Below are 13,188 nucleotides of genomic sequence, written 5' to 3'. Positions count from 1 at the left end.
TTATTATTATATGTATCAAAAAGCTCAAAAGGTAGGAATGCAAACAGAATATACGTCATGAATATGAATATGATTGCATGAATGTCATTCGGTCATCGTCAGCGGTCGGCTGTCATATTTCTATCCTACACGTTCTATTTATCAAGTTCAAAGTTGTATTTCGTAATTTGCGATTACTGGAGTGAGAGGAGGTGCTCAATTCAATCATGATTTATTCTGCTTGGCTTAAGAAATTACAGTCGTTTCTAATAATCGTGTTTACATGGGTAATATCAGTTCAAACTGATGTTCTGAGGCCTCGCGGTGTTTCTTTATCGAAAGCGTCCTTATATTCACCGACAAAAGATTTCACTTGTTTCGATGGAACTAGTACCATACCCTTCAGTTATGTGAATGATGACTATTGCGATTGTTTCGATGGCAGTGACGAGCCTGGCACATCGGCTTGTATAAACGGGGTTTTCCATTGTACAAATGCAGGACATCGACCACAGAACATTCCAAGTTCACAAGTAAACGATGGAGTTTGTGACTGTTGTGATGGTACAGATGAGTATGCCACCCCTGAACTATGTTCTAACACCTGTGAAGAATTAGGTAAGGAAGCTAGGGCTAAAGCTCAACATTTAGCTGATCTACATAAAGCTGGGAACTTTATAAGATTAGAGCTTATTGAAAAAGGTAATAAAAAACGCCAAGACATGGCTGAACAACTTTCCCAGTTGGAAAAGGATAAAGCTGAGGCACAAAAAATTAAAGAAGAAAAAGAGGCCTTGAAAAATGAATTGGAAGCAAAGGAAAATGAGGCCCTACAAGTTTACAGAGATGCTGAAGAAAAGGAAAGACAAAAAAAAGAAGAAGATGAGCGTCAGAAACAAGAAAAAGAAGCTAGTGAACAATTTTCTAGATTTGATTCCAATAATGATGGTGTATTGACTGTAGATGAAATAAAAGTAGGAAATATATTTGATAAAAATAAGGATGGAGAAGTAGATGCAGAAGAGCTTCAATATTTTCTAGGAGATAAAGAAAGTGTAAATAAAGAGGAGTTTATGTCAATAACTTGGCCACTGCTAAAACCATTGTTGATGATGGAACAAGGTATGTTCCGTCCAGCTGAAGCAGAAGCTACAGAAGAAGCAGAAGACGAAGAGGCAGAAGATGTGCCCAGAGTTGAGGATATGGATGTTACAGGTTCTGAAGATGATAATCTTGATGGTGATCTATCACATGACGATGCTGAAGACCATGATATAGAACCTGATAACTCAAAATCATATGATGATGAAACTCAAAAGCTAATTGATGAGGCTACAGAAGCCCGTCGTCAATTTATGGATGCGGAACGTGCTATGAGAGAAATTGAATCTAACATCAGAAACTTTCAACAAAATTTAGAAAAAGACTATGGTTTACAACAAGAATATGCAACACTTGATGGCCAATGTCTAGAATATGAGGATAAAGAATATATTTATAAACTATGTCTGTTCCAGAAAGTGACACAGAAATCTAAGAATGGAGGCATGGAAGTTGGCCTCGGTGATTGGGGAGAATGGGCAGGGGAAGAAGGAAGTAAATATTCAGTAATGAAGTATTCAAATGGAGTGGCCTGCTGGAACGGCCCAAATAGAATCACTATGGTTAATATTCACTGCGGGCTAGAAACGAAACTAACCTCAGTGACAGAACCATATCGGTGTGAATACAAAATTGATTTTATTACACCAGCTGCATGCGATGATTCTAATTATATGCAACAACAGACATCACATGATGAGCTGTAGTAGATATAAGAAATGTTAACTCTACATGTGATGTGTGTTGAAATTTTAGGATAGATTTATTCTTTTCAGTCACTTTTGTCACAATAAGTTTAAATGAAAAGAAGTCTGGTCAGCTTCCATTTGTTTATATATTCTAGTTTTCTTTATACTAGATATCAAATGTGAGACTATCAATAATTTTATTTTAATGAGGCATTTATATAATATAAATAAACTTTCACAGTAGCATTTATCATATTTTTCATTTATGATTATTAATATTATGTTTAAATTAACATTTTATTTGGACTTAAGACTGACCTGGCTAACATATTTATATCTTATCACATTCCTCAAATGTAAGGCTGTCTATGTTGGTGGTATAATAGTAGAAAAATTTAAATCATGTGAACAAATCATTGTAAGTGATTAATAAAATATTTGTTTTCGATTATAATTGTGATAATTATTTATTAAATTATTTTCTAGAGACACCTTTATTATTTATATGTATATAAGAGCCTACACACATTGTCTTATCCAGGACTTAAGATAAGATAGGGCTTGAAGTTTACTTAAAATCCTAAAATAATTAATTATCATTCATAAATAATGAAGTAAAATTATTCTTATTGTTTTTAATAATATTCATTTATTATTTAAGTTGTACATATATGTTAACATATAATAATTTCTACATTTAAAAAATACATAATTTAAATTAGTTTAGGGTCATTTTCGATCAACTTCCAATAACTATACATTATTACGGATATAACTATTATGAATGTAGTATGTTTTGTTATTCTTATTGGAACTTACAAGCTAAGAAAAGAATATATCACAATTACATATAATATCTTTGTAAGTGATACCAAAGTTACAGGTAAAATTAATGACTTATTTGATACGCTATTTTTAAATACCCTCTTTTTAAGTGCAATTTTAATTAAATATAAAAAAGAAAGGTTAGTTACAAAATATTTAGGTTTTTATTTATATCTTATCTATATTTCCATATTTCGTTTTATTGACGCTTTTCTGATTGTCAACTTCAACTGTCGCCTGTCAAACATCAACATTGATTGTCAAATTGGTTGTTTGGCTTGGTAAATGGTTAGTTTTTATGTTTAGGTTGTTTAAATTTTTTCATTTTTATTACTATTGACGGCCTATTGATAAATTTAAAATTCATTCGAGAGTATTTTGAATATGGAAACTATACTGGAACAGCAAAGGAGTTACCATGAAGAGAGAGAACGTACCATGGACGCAATGGTGAAGGAGATTTTGCATAAAAAGACGGGAGTATGTATTTAATAACCCTCACAACAATGAATCGCCACACATTTAACTCTAAAAATATTTTTTAACTTTGGTTTATTTGATAGAACTTATACTTACTTAACCTTAAATATTTTTCAGCACCGTGAAACGATTAACGCTGATCATCGTCTAAAAAATCTACATGAAGTAAGTAAATAAAAAATAACCCTAGCATATGGCAAAATTTTTTTGTAAAGACTTCATTACAATTTCTTGCAGAGGTATATAGAATCGACTATAAGACTTAAGGAGCTGTATGAAGATAAAGATGGATTGCGAAAAGAGGAAATTGCGGCTTTATCCGGCCCTAACGAGTTTCAGGAGTTTTATGCGAGACTTAAACAAATTAAAGAATTTCACAGAAAACATCCTAATGAAGTGAGTTATTGTAGCGTGAATGAAGCATTGCACATCATTCTTGATAAGAAATTTGCTACCTTTATGGCTTCAGTTTCATACATTTATTTATTCAGTTTTTATTGCTATTATTTGGTAGGGTTGGTTGTAGAAGTCACAAAAGTTAAAATTACTTTGTTACCGAGTAAAATTTCATAAATCTATTGTTGTGCATATTAGCACAAGCTTAAGGCAAAGTTGTTGTGAAAGTTGAATGTGTAGGTCATAGGTATTAATAGGCAAAATATATAAATGAATGAAATTAAATTATATTTAGTTTATTTCAATCAAAACATATACATATTAAGAAAGAACAATGTCATTTTCCTGTATGCATAAAATCTGTAATTTTAGTTTGGAACACTTCTGTCTTGTATACACATTTTGTAATTCACTTTGGAGTCTAATCAGCATATCATTATAATTTCCCTGCATGTGAAACTGTTTATTAAAAAGAACAATCTTGCGTAATACACTAACAACATTGAGACCCTCATTTAAAGTTGCCACTGTAATTTGTTCATCAGTTTGTCATTTTCTTCTTCTTCAGCTGGTTGGTCTACAGATATAATTCTCCAAAAACATTAGCCAAATGTGGTCATTTAATGCGGTATTTCGTAGTAAGCAAAGTCGTACAAAGCAATATTTTTTGATAAGACAGTTATATAGCATTCATCCGGGACCTTTGATTTTGGTCAATATAACCGATATGTTGTTCTAAACGATGTCCCCATATACGGTTTTAATTGTATAATAATATTTAATTTAATGTTTTATAATAGTTTCGAGTACAAAAAAGGAAAATGTGTGTGTAGTATGTGATTACTATTTCATATAGTTTTAAATATTTTGTAGATATGTGTGCCAATGTCAGTTGAGTTTGAAGAACTAGCTAAAATAAGAGAGAATCCTGCAGAGGACTATACAAGTAAGTGTTATTCTTATTTATATCATCCAAAAACATTAACAAAGAATAAGATAGAAGAAGATTGTGTAATATTTTGATAAATCAATTCAATTAATTTGTTCATAAAAAATAATTGGTGTTATTTCTTTCAGCCCCTGTTGAATTTACAGATGAAGAGGGCTATGGAAAATATTTAGATCTTCATGAATGTTATGAAAAATATATAAATTTAAAGGGTATTGAGGTAATTTATTAGCAATTATTTCAGATTTTTTTTTTTTACTTTAATTGTTGGAGTCTTACAATATGTAATTTGAAATTTCAGAAAGTGGACTATATTACTTATTTAAGTATATTTGACCACTTGTTTGATATACCAAGAGAACGTAAAAACAGTGAATACAGGAACTACATAAGAGCTCTACTTACATATTTGAAGGATTTTGTTAGTAGAATTAAACCATTGCTAGACCAAGCTCAGGAGATGGCGATTGCACATCAAGAGTTTATCAAACAATGGGAAGCTGGGAGTTTTCCAGGATGGCCTGTATGTATAAGTTTTGTTACAAATATGAATTACAACCTTCACATGTTCTTTAACTTCAAATTCAAATCTATATTATAAATATTTGTAATGGTGTATGGAAAAAGTACATGCTTAAAAAAAATTAAAAAAACATATTTAGTGTACTGTAATTATGGGGCAGTTGCCAACTTTGTAGGTGTGCTATGCCTATGGCCTTATCAAGTTGCCATTGAATATGGTATTTCTTGCATTTACTCTGTATGGGAAATTAAAAAAAAAAAAAAAAATTATAATACAGGTATTTTAAAAAATGTTAATGACTTCAAAGGCACTGTTAAAAAAAACAAGTTTCATCTTTGCCTTTAAAAACATAATATACTGGAGACGATAGATACAGGTGTGAGACAAGGCTGTCTATCATTGATAGAATATAATTTTATTGTTGCTGAATTTGTTACACACAAAAGAACAATACCAAAGCTTTCCAACTCCTGTTGTATCAAATTAGTTGAGCCTGTGTGCTTATTCATAATGATTGCCATGATTGATGAATTTGTCTAACGTTATTCCGTGTTGTTAGATAATTTGAACTGTTATTACGAATATTTCAATTTTAGAAAGAGACTGGCGGAGCCCTAACAAATGTTGGTGCTCATTTAGATTTATCTGCCTTCTTCTCCTGGGAAGAATTAGCTTCACTTGGTTTGGACAGATTGAAGTCTGCTCTAATGGCTCTTGGATTGAAGTGTGGTGGAACTTTGGAAGAAAGAGCACAAAGGTAAAAATTAATAAATATTGTACAACTGTTTTGTTTTTATAAATTTTCACCATACATAAAACTGTTATATTTTCCCTTTATTATCTAAGAACGAATACTACAATTATAATAAGAAAGAGTTATAACATTTAGCTATGTGGTTCTGTTGTAAAAGTTTAGGCAAGAGGTGATTAAAGTATTTTGTTATTAGTTGTTTGCAATTTGAATCAAGGATCCATGTAATGTTGGAGATCCAGTCCAACAGGAAAAACATTTCTAAGTTTGGGATCAGACTGGTATCTGAACATATAATCTAGTGTTTTAAACACTTATTCCTAAGTTAAGAGCAAGCCAATGATAAAATAATAATAGGATTCTATAAAAAAATAATCAATCAATATAATAAACATTAAAAGCTATAAAATGATTTAAAGTCGAAAAATTGGCAAGTAAATTAAAATAATATTCACCCAGTATTTCACTTATGTTTCATCATTGTTTTGTTATCTTAATTTATTTTATAATTGCTTATTTTATTTATATTAAATTATCATTAATAGATTATTCAGCACAAAAGGTCAAACGGCTTTAGACAAATCTCTCGTGGCGAAGAAAGGGGCTAACAAGGCCAAGGCTTCGACTCTACAACGTCACAAAGATATTGCAGCTATAGAGGGACAAGTTTATAGGTATTATTTTTAATCCTTTCTTATCCTTTTGTCTATGACTGATGTTTCTCTCGCGTTACATTTGTAACATTGTGTACTTGTGACATAGTTTGAAAGTTTGCCGTGTTCCTGCTGCTCTGCACCTTTATGGGTATAGCGTCAAAAAAAGTTATTAAAATCGAATCAATTATTTTTATGAAGAAGAATATTATCGACTTTGTTTTTAATTGCCTCTAAATGAAGCTACAGCATTTCAATTACTTATACATCGTTCAACTCGCTATGTCAATTTTTATTTACGCACAGACAGGTCGTCGGCCTGGTTTTTCTAGTATATAAGAAAAACTACAGGAACCATCCGATTTTTCTTAAATAAGTTATTAATAATAATCATATTTTTTATTCTTTGGTCATAACTCAAAACTTGCACCTTTCACACGAATTTTTCACTGGAAAAATGACACGTTTCCTAGTCTATATTTATGTTCTTTTATTGTACCTTATATTTCAAGTTTCGGTCAATTTCAACTATACTAATATTATAAATACGAAAGTAACTCTGTCTGTCTGTCTGTCTGTTGCTCTTTCACGACTAAACCACTGAACCGAATATGATGAAATTTTGTATGAAGTAAGGTTTAACTCCAAGGAAAAATAGGATTTTTTATGCCTAAAACACAAGCGAAGCCGCGAGCAAAAACTAGTTATATAAGTAACTCCTGTGCAAAATTTCATGGTCTTAGATTCCAATCTAGTAGGGCTTAGACTTTGTCTTTTAATCCATCAGTCAGTGTTAGTTTTATTAGAAAGATATGATGGATATTTTTGTGTTTATTTTAATTCTTGTTATAAAGCAATTTGTGTATAAATTTACGACGCAATTTATAATACTGTTTATAATATATTATTTTTGTAGATTTGCTAACATAGTGAGCGGTACTCGCGCTGCTACTATTGAGAATGTGACTCGGAGAGCAGCTCGTGCTGCGGGGGAGAGGCGTGACGAAAGTGATGAAGAAAGTGACGCATCTGTCGCCGCTGATGCTGATTCTGATGATGACGAAGTTCCATACAATCCGAAGAATTTACCACTGGGCTGGGATGGAAAAGTAATTAAATATGTTTATTACATATCTGAATAAGATGTTAAAGATTGATCATAGTATCTATATCTTAATCTGATTGTTTTTGGTCTATTTAACGTTATATTTCATAAATTTCCAGCCTATCCCATACTGGTTATACAAATTGCACGGCTTGAACATCAGTTACTCATGCGAGATTTGCGGTAACTACACATATAAAGGCCCTAAAGCGTTCCAACGTCATTTTGCCGAATGGCGTCATGCGCACGGCATGCGCTGTCTCGGGATACCGAATACAGCACATTTTGCTAATGTCACACAGATTGAAGATGCATTAGCTTGTGAGTATTTTTATTTAATTAATTAAGATTGTATTCACTATTTACATTAATTATATGTAATATAAGTCTTGGAAATATACTTCACTTTTTAATTTTTATATTTAAACATTTTATTTCAGTATGGGAAAAAATAAAAAATCAGAAAGAAAATGAAAGATTTGTAGCAGAAAATGACGAAGAATTTGAAGATTCACAAGGAAATGTTGTCAATCGCAAAACTTTCGAGGATCTTAAACGTCAAGGACTTCTTTAAAATTGAATTATATATTAATATTTAGACTATACCTTCTAATTAATAATTATACACTTCATAAGGTTATCAAATATTATGCGTAATAAAAATGTTTCTTTTTTTTCAATAAACCTATACCATCATTTATATACTATATTCTAAAATAAAACCCTGACTTTGTTTTGACAGGAAATGCTTGGTCGATATCTCAGTAATAATATATAATCTATTTCAAACGATTAAGGAGTAAAAAAATTTAACTTTACATTCCAGGTTAAATAGCCTAGAGTGTGAAGCAAAAGCTTCACTTTCTTCATCACTTTCGTTAGCTAATGCTAATAGTGTATACACTACAAACAGTTCTTAAATAATATTTTAATAATTATAATTGAAAACTCTTCTAGGCTTTTATGCAATTTAATTTTACTTTCAAAGTTTCTGTAATCTTTCACTATATTTTTAGCAAATTAATCATCAAATAATAATCATCTAAATCGTATTACTCAGTATGAATTTATGGGTGGTGGAATCGATTAAAGGTGTGGTAAAAGTTCAAAGGATGAACAACCGATGATTCTCTTCTTTCATACCTTTATTTAAGAATGTACGAATTTCAAGTAAAAATGATGCGTGGTAAACATTTAAAAAAATTATGCGCGTTGATATGAGATTTATCTACTTTTATTTACGTTGGTTCAAAAAACTGCCTTAATGTGAAAATTAAATTTTTAGATTAAAATACTTGATATCAAGCCTTATTTTAGATATAGTAAGAAGCTTGTCAATGTCACTGTCTTTCTCACATGTGAATGTGACGTGCTGTGAGTCTGAGTATCTGTCAACTCTGGCATAAGCATGCAATCAAAACAAATATTTTATTAATTTTAAATAAGTTGCAACCTTTTTTTTAAGTGAATATTTATGTTAACTTTAAACAAAAACTGCTTTTTGATATGTCGGAAGGCAAAAGAAGTAGTCAAATATTTACCGGTGCAAGAGTTCTAGGTTATGTCAGTACACATGTGCCTTTTGTAGCTCGTTTTATTAAAAGACGAGGCGAAACGCTATTATGTACAAGTGTAGGGAAGTGGTTCCATACATATGGATGTGACAAATTCCGATTACTAAGCGTAAGTGGCGAACATCCAGGACCGATAACATGTATGTGCGGCGACAGTTTTCATGTGTATACTGCTACTGAAAACGATATATACGCGTGGAGACGAGGATGTGAACTAAAGCACGTATATAAAGGACACCAGGCGCCTATTCATAAGCTTTTACCATTTGGCATACATATTATATCTATTGATGAAGACAATGTGTTGAAAATTTTTGATATTAAGGAAGAAACAGAGTTTCTAGACCTTCGCTTTGACAAGGAAAGTTTTAAGATATCGTCAATATGTCATCCCCCAACATACCTCAATAAAATATTACTTGGTAGTGAACAGGGCCAACTTCAGATATGGAATATTCGAACAGCAAAGTTAGTTTTCACTTTTAAAGGTTGGGACTCAGCTGTTATTGTAACTGAACCAGCACCCGCGATCGACGTAGTAGCTATTGCCCTAGAAAATGGAAAAATAATTCTTCATAATCTTCGCTATGACCAAGTTGTTATGGAGTTTGTTCATGATTGGGGAATGGTTAGTTGTTTATCATTTAGAATGGACGGTGTACCAATAATGGTAACAGGAAGCACTAAAGGGCATTTAGTGATGTGGGATTTGGAAGAGAAGAGAGTCAAATCGCAGATACAGTCTGCTCACTTTTCAAGAATAGCTGGTTTACAATGTTTGACATCTGAACCATTAATGGTTACAAATTCTGAAGACAACTCTTTAAAAATGTGGATATTTGATATGCCTGATGGAGGAGCAAGACTTCTAAAGAAAAGGTTTCTTATATTTAAAAACATATATATTATTGGAGTTAGTGTTATAATATTATGTACCTGTTAACATTTTTAATTGCTTTAGTAAGCATGTTTGTTTTTATTGTAATTTTTGTCATCTGACTTATTTTTATCGTAGGGAAGGTCATGCTCTTCCTCCCAACTTAGTTCGCTATTGTGAACCAACTGGTGAGAATATATTGGCTGCAGGTAGAGATAGAAGTCTACATATTATGAACACGATAACAGAAACATTTAACAAGAGTATGGGTAAAGCATCTTACAACAGAAAAGCATCCAAGAAGAAAAGTAATGCTAATTCACTTTTAATTTCAATTTAATTTTCAATGAGCTCTTTCTTATTTTAACTACTTTTTTTTTAGAAAGAACACAAGTTGATCACCTGATTCTTCCTCCAATAACAAAATTAAGCTCTTGTATGCAGAGAGACAAGCAATGGGACAGCATTGCTTCTTTACATGATGGGAAGTTCATTGCTACAACATGGTCATACAACAGGATATGTATGGGTAAACATAAGCTAAAACCACCTGAAATGGAGAAAGGAACACTGGCAACTTGCTTGACAGTTACACATTGTGGAAATTTTGTGCTCATTGGTAATATGCTATAGATGTCATTTTATAATTTATTTATAAGACATTATCCATTATTTAAAACAGTATCAAAATTTAAATGTTATTGAAAATTTATTCGTAATTTCATTATAAAATAAAATAATGCTAAGAATATATTCAACATTAATCAAACATCTATATAAAAATTATTCTTATTTATTCTATTTATTTTTAGGTTATAGTAATGGTCAAGTACACAAGTTCAATATGCAGTCAGGTATATACAGAGGCCATTACGGCAATGAGAAAAAAGTAGCACACAAGGGAGCAGTAAGAGGAGTTGAGACTGATCTCTGCAATCAAAGAGTCATCACTGTTGGGGCTGATGACAGATTAAAGTTTTGGCATTTTAAAGCTGGTAAGTTATTAAGTATTTGGGTAATTCACTATTTTGTGAATAGAGAACATGAATAAGGCCATAAATTGAACCTCCCACCAAGTGTGTACTTATTCTTGTTTCATTTGATTAATAAATATTGCTTTTTGTAGAAAATAGCTTTATTGATATGATTTAATGTCAATCATTTTCATTGAGATTTAGTTTAGCTTATAATTTAGGTATTTGAATAATTATTATTGTTGTTATGTTTTATGCTCTTAATATGGTTTACATGAATATATTATATTTGGAACGAAAATTCTAGTTCTAATCAGTCTTCTGTCTTAATGATCTTCTAAATCAAGTTCACGTGTACTGTTAAGATTATTATCAATTTTATTTATATAAAATTCTAGCCACAACACCATATCATGTTCTGAGGTTGGAGGAATCGGTAAACAGCTCTAAATGTCACAGAGACAGTGGATTAATGGCATTAGCAAATGAAGACTTCTCAATAACCCTAGTCGATATAGATACAATGAAAGTTATAAGAAAATTTGAAGGTCATGTTGGCAAAATTAACGACATTGATTTTGACTGTCAAAGCCGGTTAGTAAAGATTTAAAATAAATTAATATAAATATAATCTAATGTAGAAATGTTTATTTAAACACTTTTATATTTTTTAGATGGCTGGTTACTTCATCTATGGACTGTACTATCTGCACATGGGACATTCCAAGTGCTCAACTTGTTGATATTTTTTGTGTAAGAACTTACATGTGTATTATATTTGACATTTGTTAAAAAAAATATGTTAAATTTGATTTTTAGAACATGTTAGGATATTTAAAAAAAAAAAGTAATCCTAAAATGCTTTTTCTATTTTAAGGTGGAACAACCTTGCACTTCGCTCAGCATGTCACCAACAGGTGACTTCTTGGCAACTACACATGTCGGAGAGTTGGGTGTCTTCCTTTGGGCCAACAGGCACTTGTATGATAAGATATTCCTCAAGCCTATTGACAGAAATGCTGTTAATATTCCACAGCTTAGTAAGTTGTTTATTATTGTAAATATTTATCATCATTAGCTGCTACTATTTATATTCTATAGCTATAACCATAAAATTATTCATAAATTTTCATGCATTTGATGTATTAAATATTTTTTAAATGGCTTCACCGTATTACTTGTTTGTTCGGTGCCTATCTTATAAGTCTGAGAATACAACTGTATTTGTGCATATTCTTGTACACTATAATATCATAAACACTATAAAATATTTTATGCAATTTCATATTTTGGGCAATTGAATTAAAAAAAAGAAAAGGTTCATTTTAATAATGATTTTTTTTTTGCAGAGTTGCCTACTAGTGCTGCGGAAAAACCAGATATTGAGGATATTGGAAAGATAGACTTTGGAGAAGAGCCAGAATATAAATCCCCCGACCAAATTAGTGAAGAACTTCTTACTTTGTCTGGTCAACCAACATCAAGATGGCTTAACTTGCTTCACTTAGACATTGTTAAGCGACGTAATAAACCGAAAACTGCTTTAACTGTACCTAAATCAGCACCGTTCTTTCTACCAACAATTCCCAGTCTTGAGCTTGAATTTGATTTGGAGAAAGAAAAAAAGGGTCTTTCAAATAACAAGCTATTGATTCCCGAATCACTTTCAACATTAACGCCATTCGCTAAGAAGTTAAATGCTTGTGAGAAAGTAGATGATTATAATGAATGTTTAGAGAAACTAAAAACATTATCACCTTCTTCTATTGAAGCCGAAGTAACAAGTATGGCGCCCGATGCAGGTGGATGCTTTGAAGTTATGAAACAATTTCTTCAAATGCTAGATGTTTTATTTAAATCAAATAGAGATTTTGAATTGGCTCAGTCATACTTGAGTTTATTTTTAAAAACTCATACAAAGACAATTTCACAAGAAGACGAATTGCTTAAATCTTTGGAAGCTGTCGAAGAATCTGCAACACAAGCTTGGTCTAAACTACAGAATCATTTGCTTTATAATATATGTGTTGTAAAAGCATTAAAAGATATGTAATATACAAACTGCTATTTTTGTTTTATTTATTTTTTATAAATCCCTTTAGAAGCACATATATTGTCCTTGAAAATATTGTAGCCGGCTTGGGTCGGTTTAAAGACGGACTCAAAACCCGCTCATCCTAACTTATAAATGTGAAAGTGAATTTGTTTATTGGTTTGTTGCGGTTTCACGACTTAACTACTTAACCGATCATTATGAAATTTTGCATTCACGTTGTCAGGGGTACAGAAAAGGACGCAGACCCCACGACCGA

At 31.4% G+C, this 13,188-nt stretch overlaps 3 protein-coding genes across 3 annotated transcripts; all 3 read left to right on the top strand.

The window, feature by feature from the left end:
- The first annotated feature begins 83 nt into the window (after positions 1-83).
- LOC113392941 (glucosidase 2 subunit beta) lies at positions 84-2,258 on the top strand. The gene has a single exon (XM_026629571.2). It carries the CDS (start codon positions 207-209, stop codon positions 1,785-1,787), a length of 1,581 nt encoding a protein of 526 aa, XP_026485356.2. The 5' UTR covers positions 84-206; the 3' UTR covers positions 1,788-2,258.
- A 665-nt stretch (positions 2,259-2,923) lies between these two features.
- Positions 2,924-8,114, top strand: LOC113392914 (splicing factor 3A subunit 3). Its single transcript, XM_026629539.2, has 11 exons — positions 2,924-3,074; positions 3,192-3,239; positions 3,312-3,470; positions 4,344-4,416; positions 4,548-4,639; positions 4,721-4,942; positions 5,539-5,699; positions 6,239-6,367; positions 7,263-7,455; positions 7,571-7,772; positions 7,892-8,114. Exons 1-11 carry the CDS (start codon positions 2,979-2,981, stop codon positions 8,023-8,025), a joined length of 1,509 nt encoding a protein of 502 aa, XP_026485324.1. The 5' UTR covers positions 2,924-2,978; the 3' UTR covers positions 8,026-8,114.
- Positions 8,115-8,816: 702 nt separating this feature from the next.
- On the top strand, positions 8,817-12,945 carry LOC113392913 (WD repeat-containing protein 36). The gene is made up of 8 exons (XM_026629537.2): positions 8,817-9,904; positions 10,041-10,210; positions 10,285-10,521; positions 10,715-10,897; positions 11,275-11,470; positions 11,551-11,629; positions 11,754-11,916; positions 12,226-12,945. The coding sequence occupies exons 1-8, from the start codon at positions 8,958-8,960 to the stop codon at positions 12,927-12,929; spliced, it is 2,679 nt and encodes an 892-aa protein (XP_026485322.2). The 5' UTR covers positions 8,817-8,957; the 3' UTR covers positions 12,930-12,945.
- The last annotated feature ends 243 nt before the right edge of the window (positions 12,946-13,188 follow it).

The sequence above is a fragment of the Vanessa tameamea genome, chromosome 12, assembly GCF_037043105.1.
Source record: "Vanessa tameamea isolate UH-Manoa-2023 chromosome 12, ilVanTame1 primary haplotype, whole genome shotgun sequence".
Lineage (NCBI taxonomy): Eukaryota > Metazoa > Arthropoda > Insecta > Lepidoptera > Nymphalidae > Vanessa > Vanessa tameamea.
This window is presented reverse-complemented; position numbering and strand designations above follow the sequence as displayed.

What these genes read in the sequence shown, in the direction of transcription:
- LOC113392941 (XM_026629571.2), top strand. Translation starts at nt 207, where the DNA reads ATGATTTATTCTGCTTGGCTTAAGAAATTACAGTCGTTTCTAATAATC.
- LOC113392914 (XM_026629539.2), top strand. Translation starts at nt 2,979, where the DNA reads ATGGAAACTATACTGGAACAGCAAAGGAGTTACCATGAAGAGAGAGAA. An exon ending in TTGGAAGAAAGAGCACAAAG is followed by an intron (nt 5,700 to 6,238) that starts GTAAAAATTAAT and finishes TATCATTAATAG; the next exon opens with ATTATTCAGCACAAAAGGTC. An exon ending in CACTGGGCTGGGATGGAAAA is followed by an intron (nt 7,456 to 7,570) that starts GTAATTAAATAT and finishes ATAAATTTCCAG; the next exon opens with CCTATCCCATACTGGTTATA.
- LOC113392913 (XM_026629537.2), top strand. Translation starts at nt 8,958, where the DNA reads ATGTCGGAAGGCAAAAGAAGTAGTCAAATATTTACCGGTGCAAGAGTT. An exon ending in GCAAGACTTCTAAAGAAAAG is followed by an intron (nt 9,905 to 10,040) that starts GTTTCTTATATT and finishes TTTTTATCGTAG; the next exon opens with GGAAGGTCATGCTCTTCCTC. An exon ending in TGTTAATATTCCACAGCTTA is followed by an intron (nt 11,917 to 12,225) that starts GTAAGTTGTTTA and finishes TTTTTTTTGCAG; the next exon opens with AGTTGCCTACTAGTGCTGCG.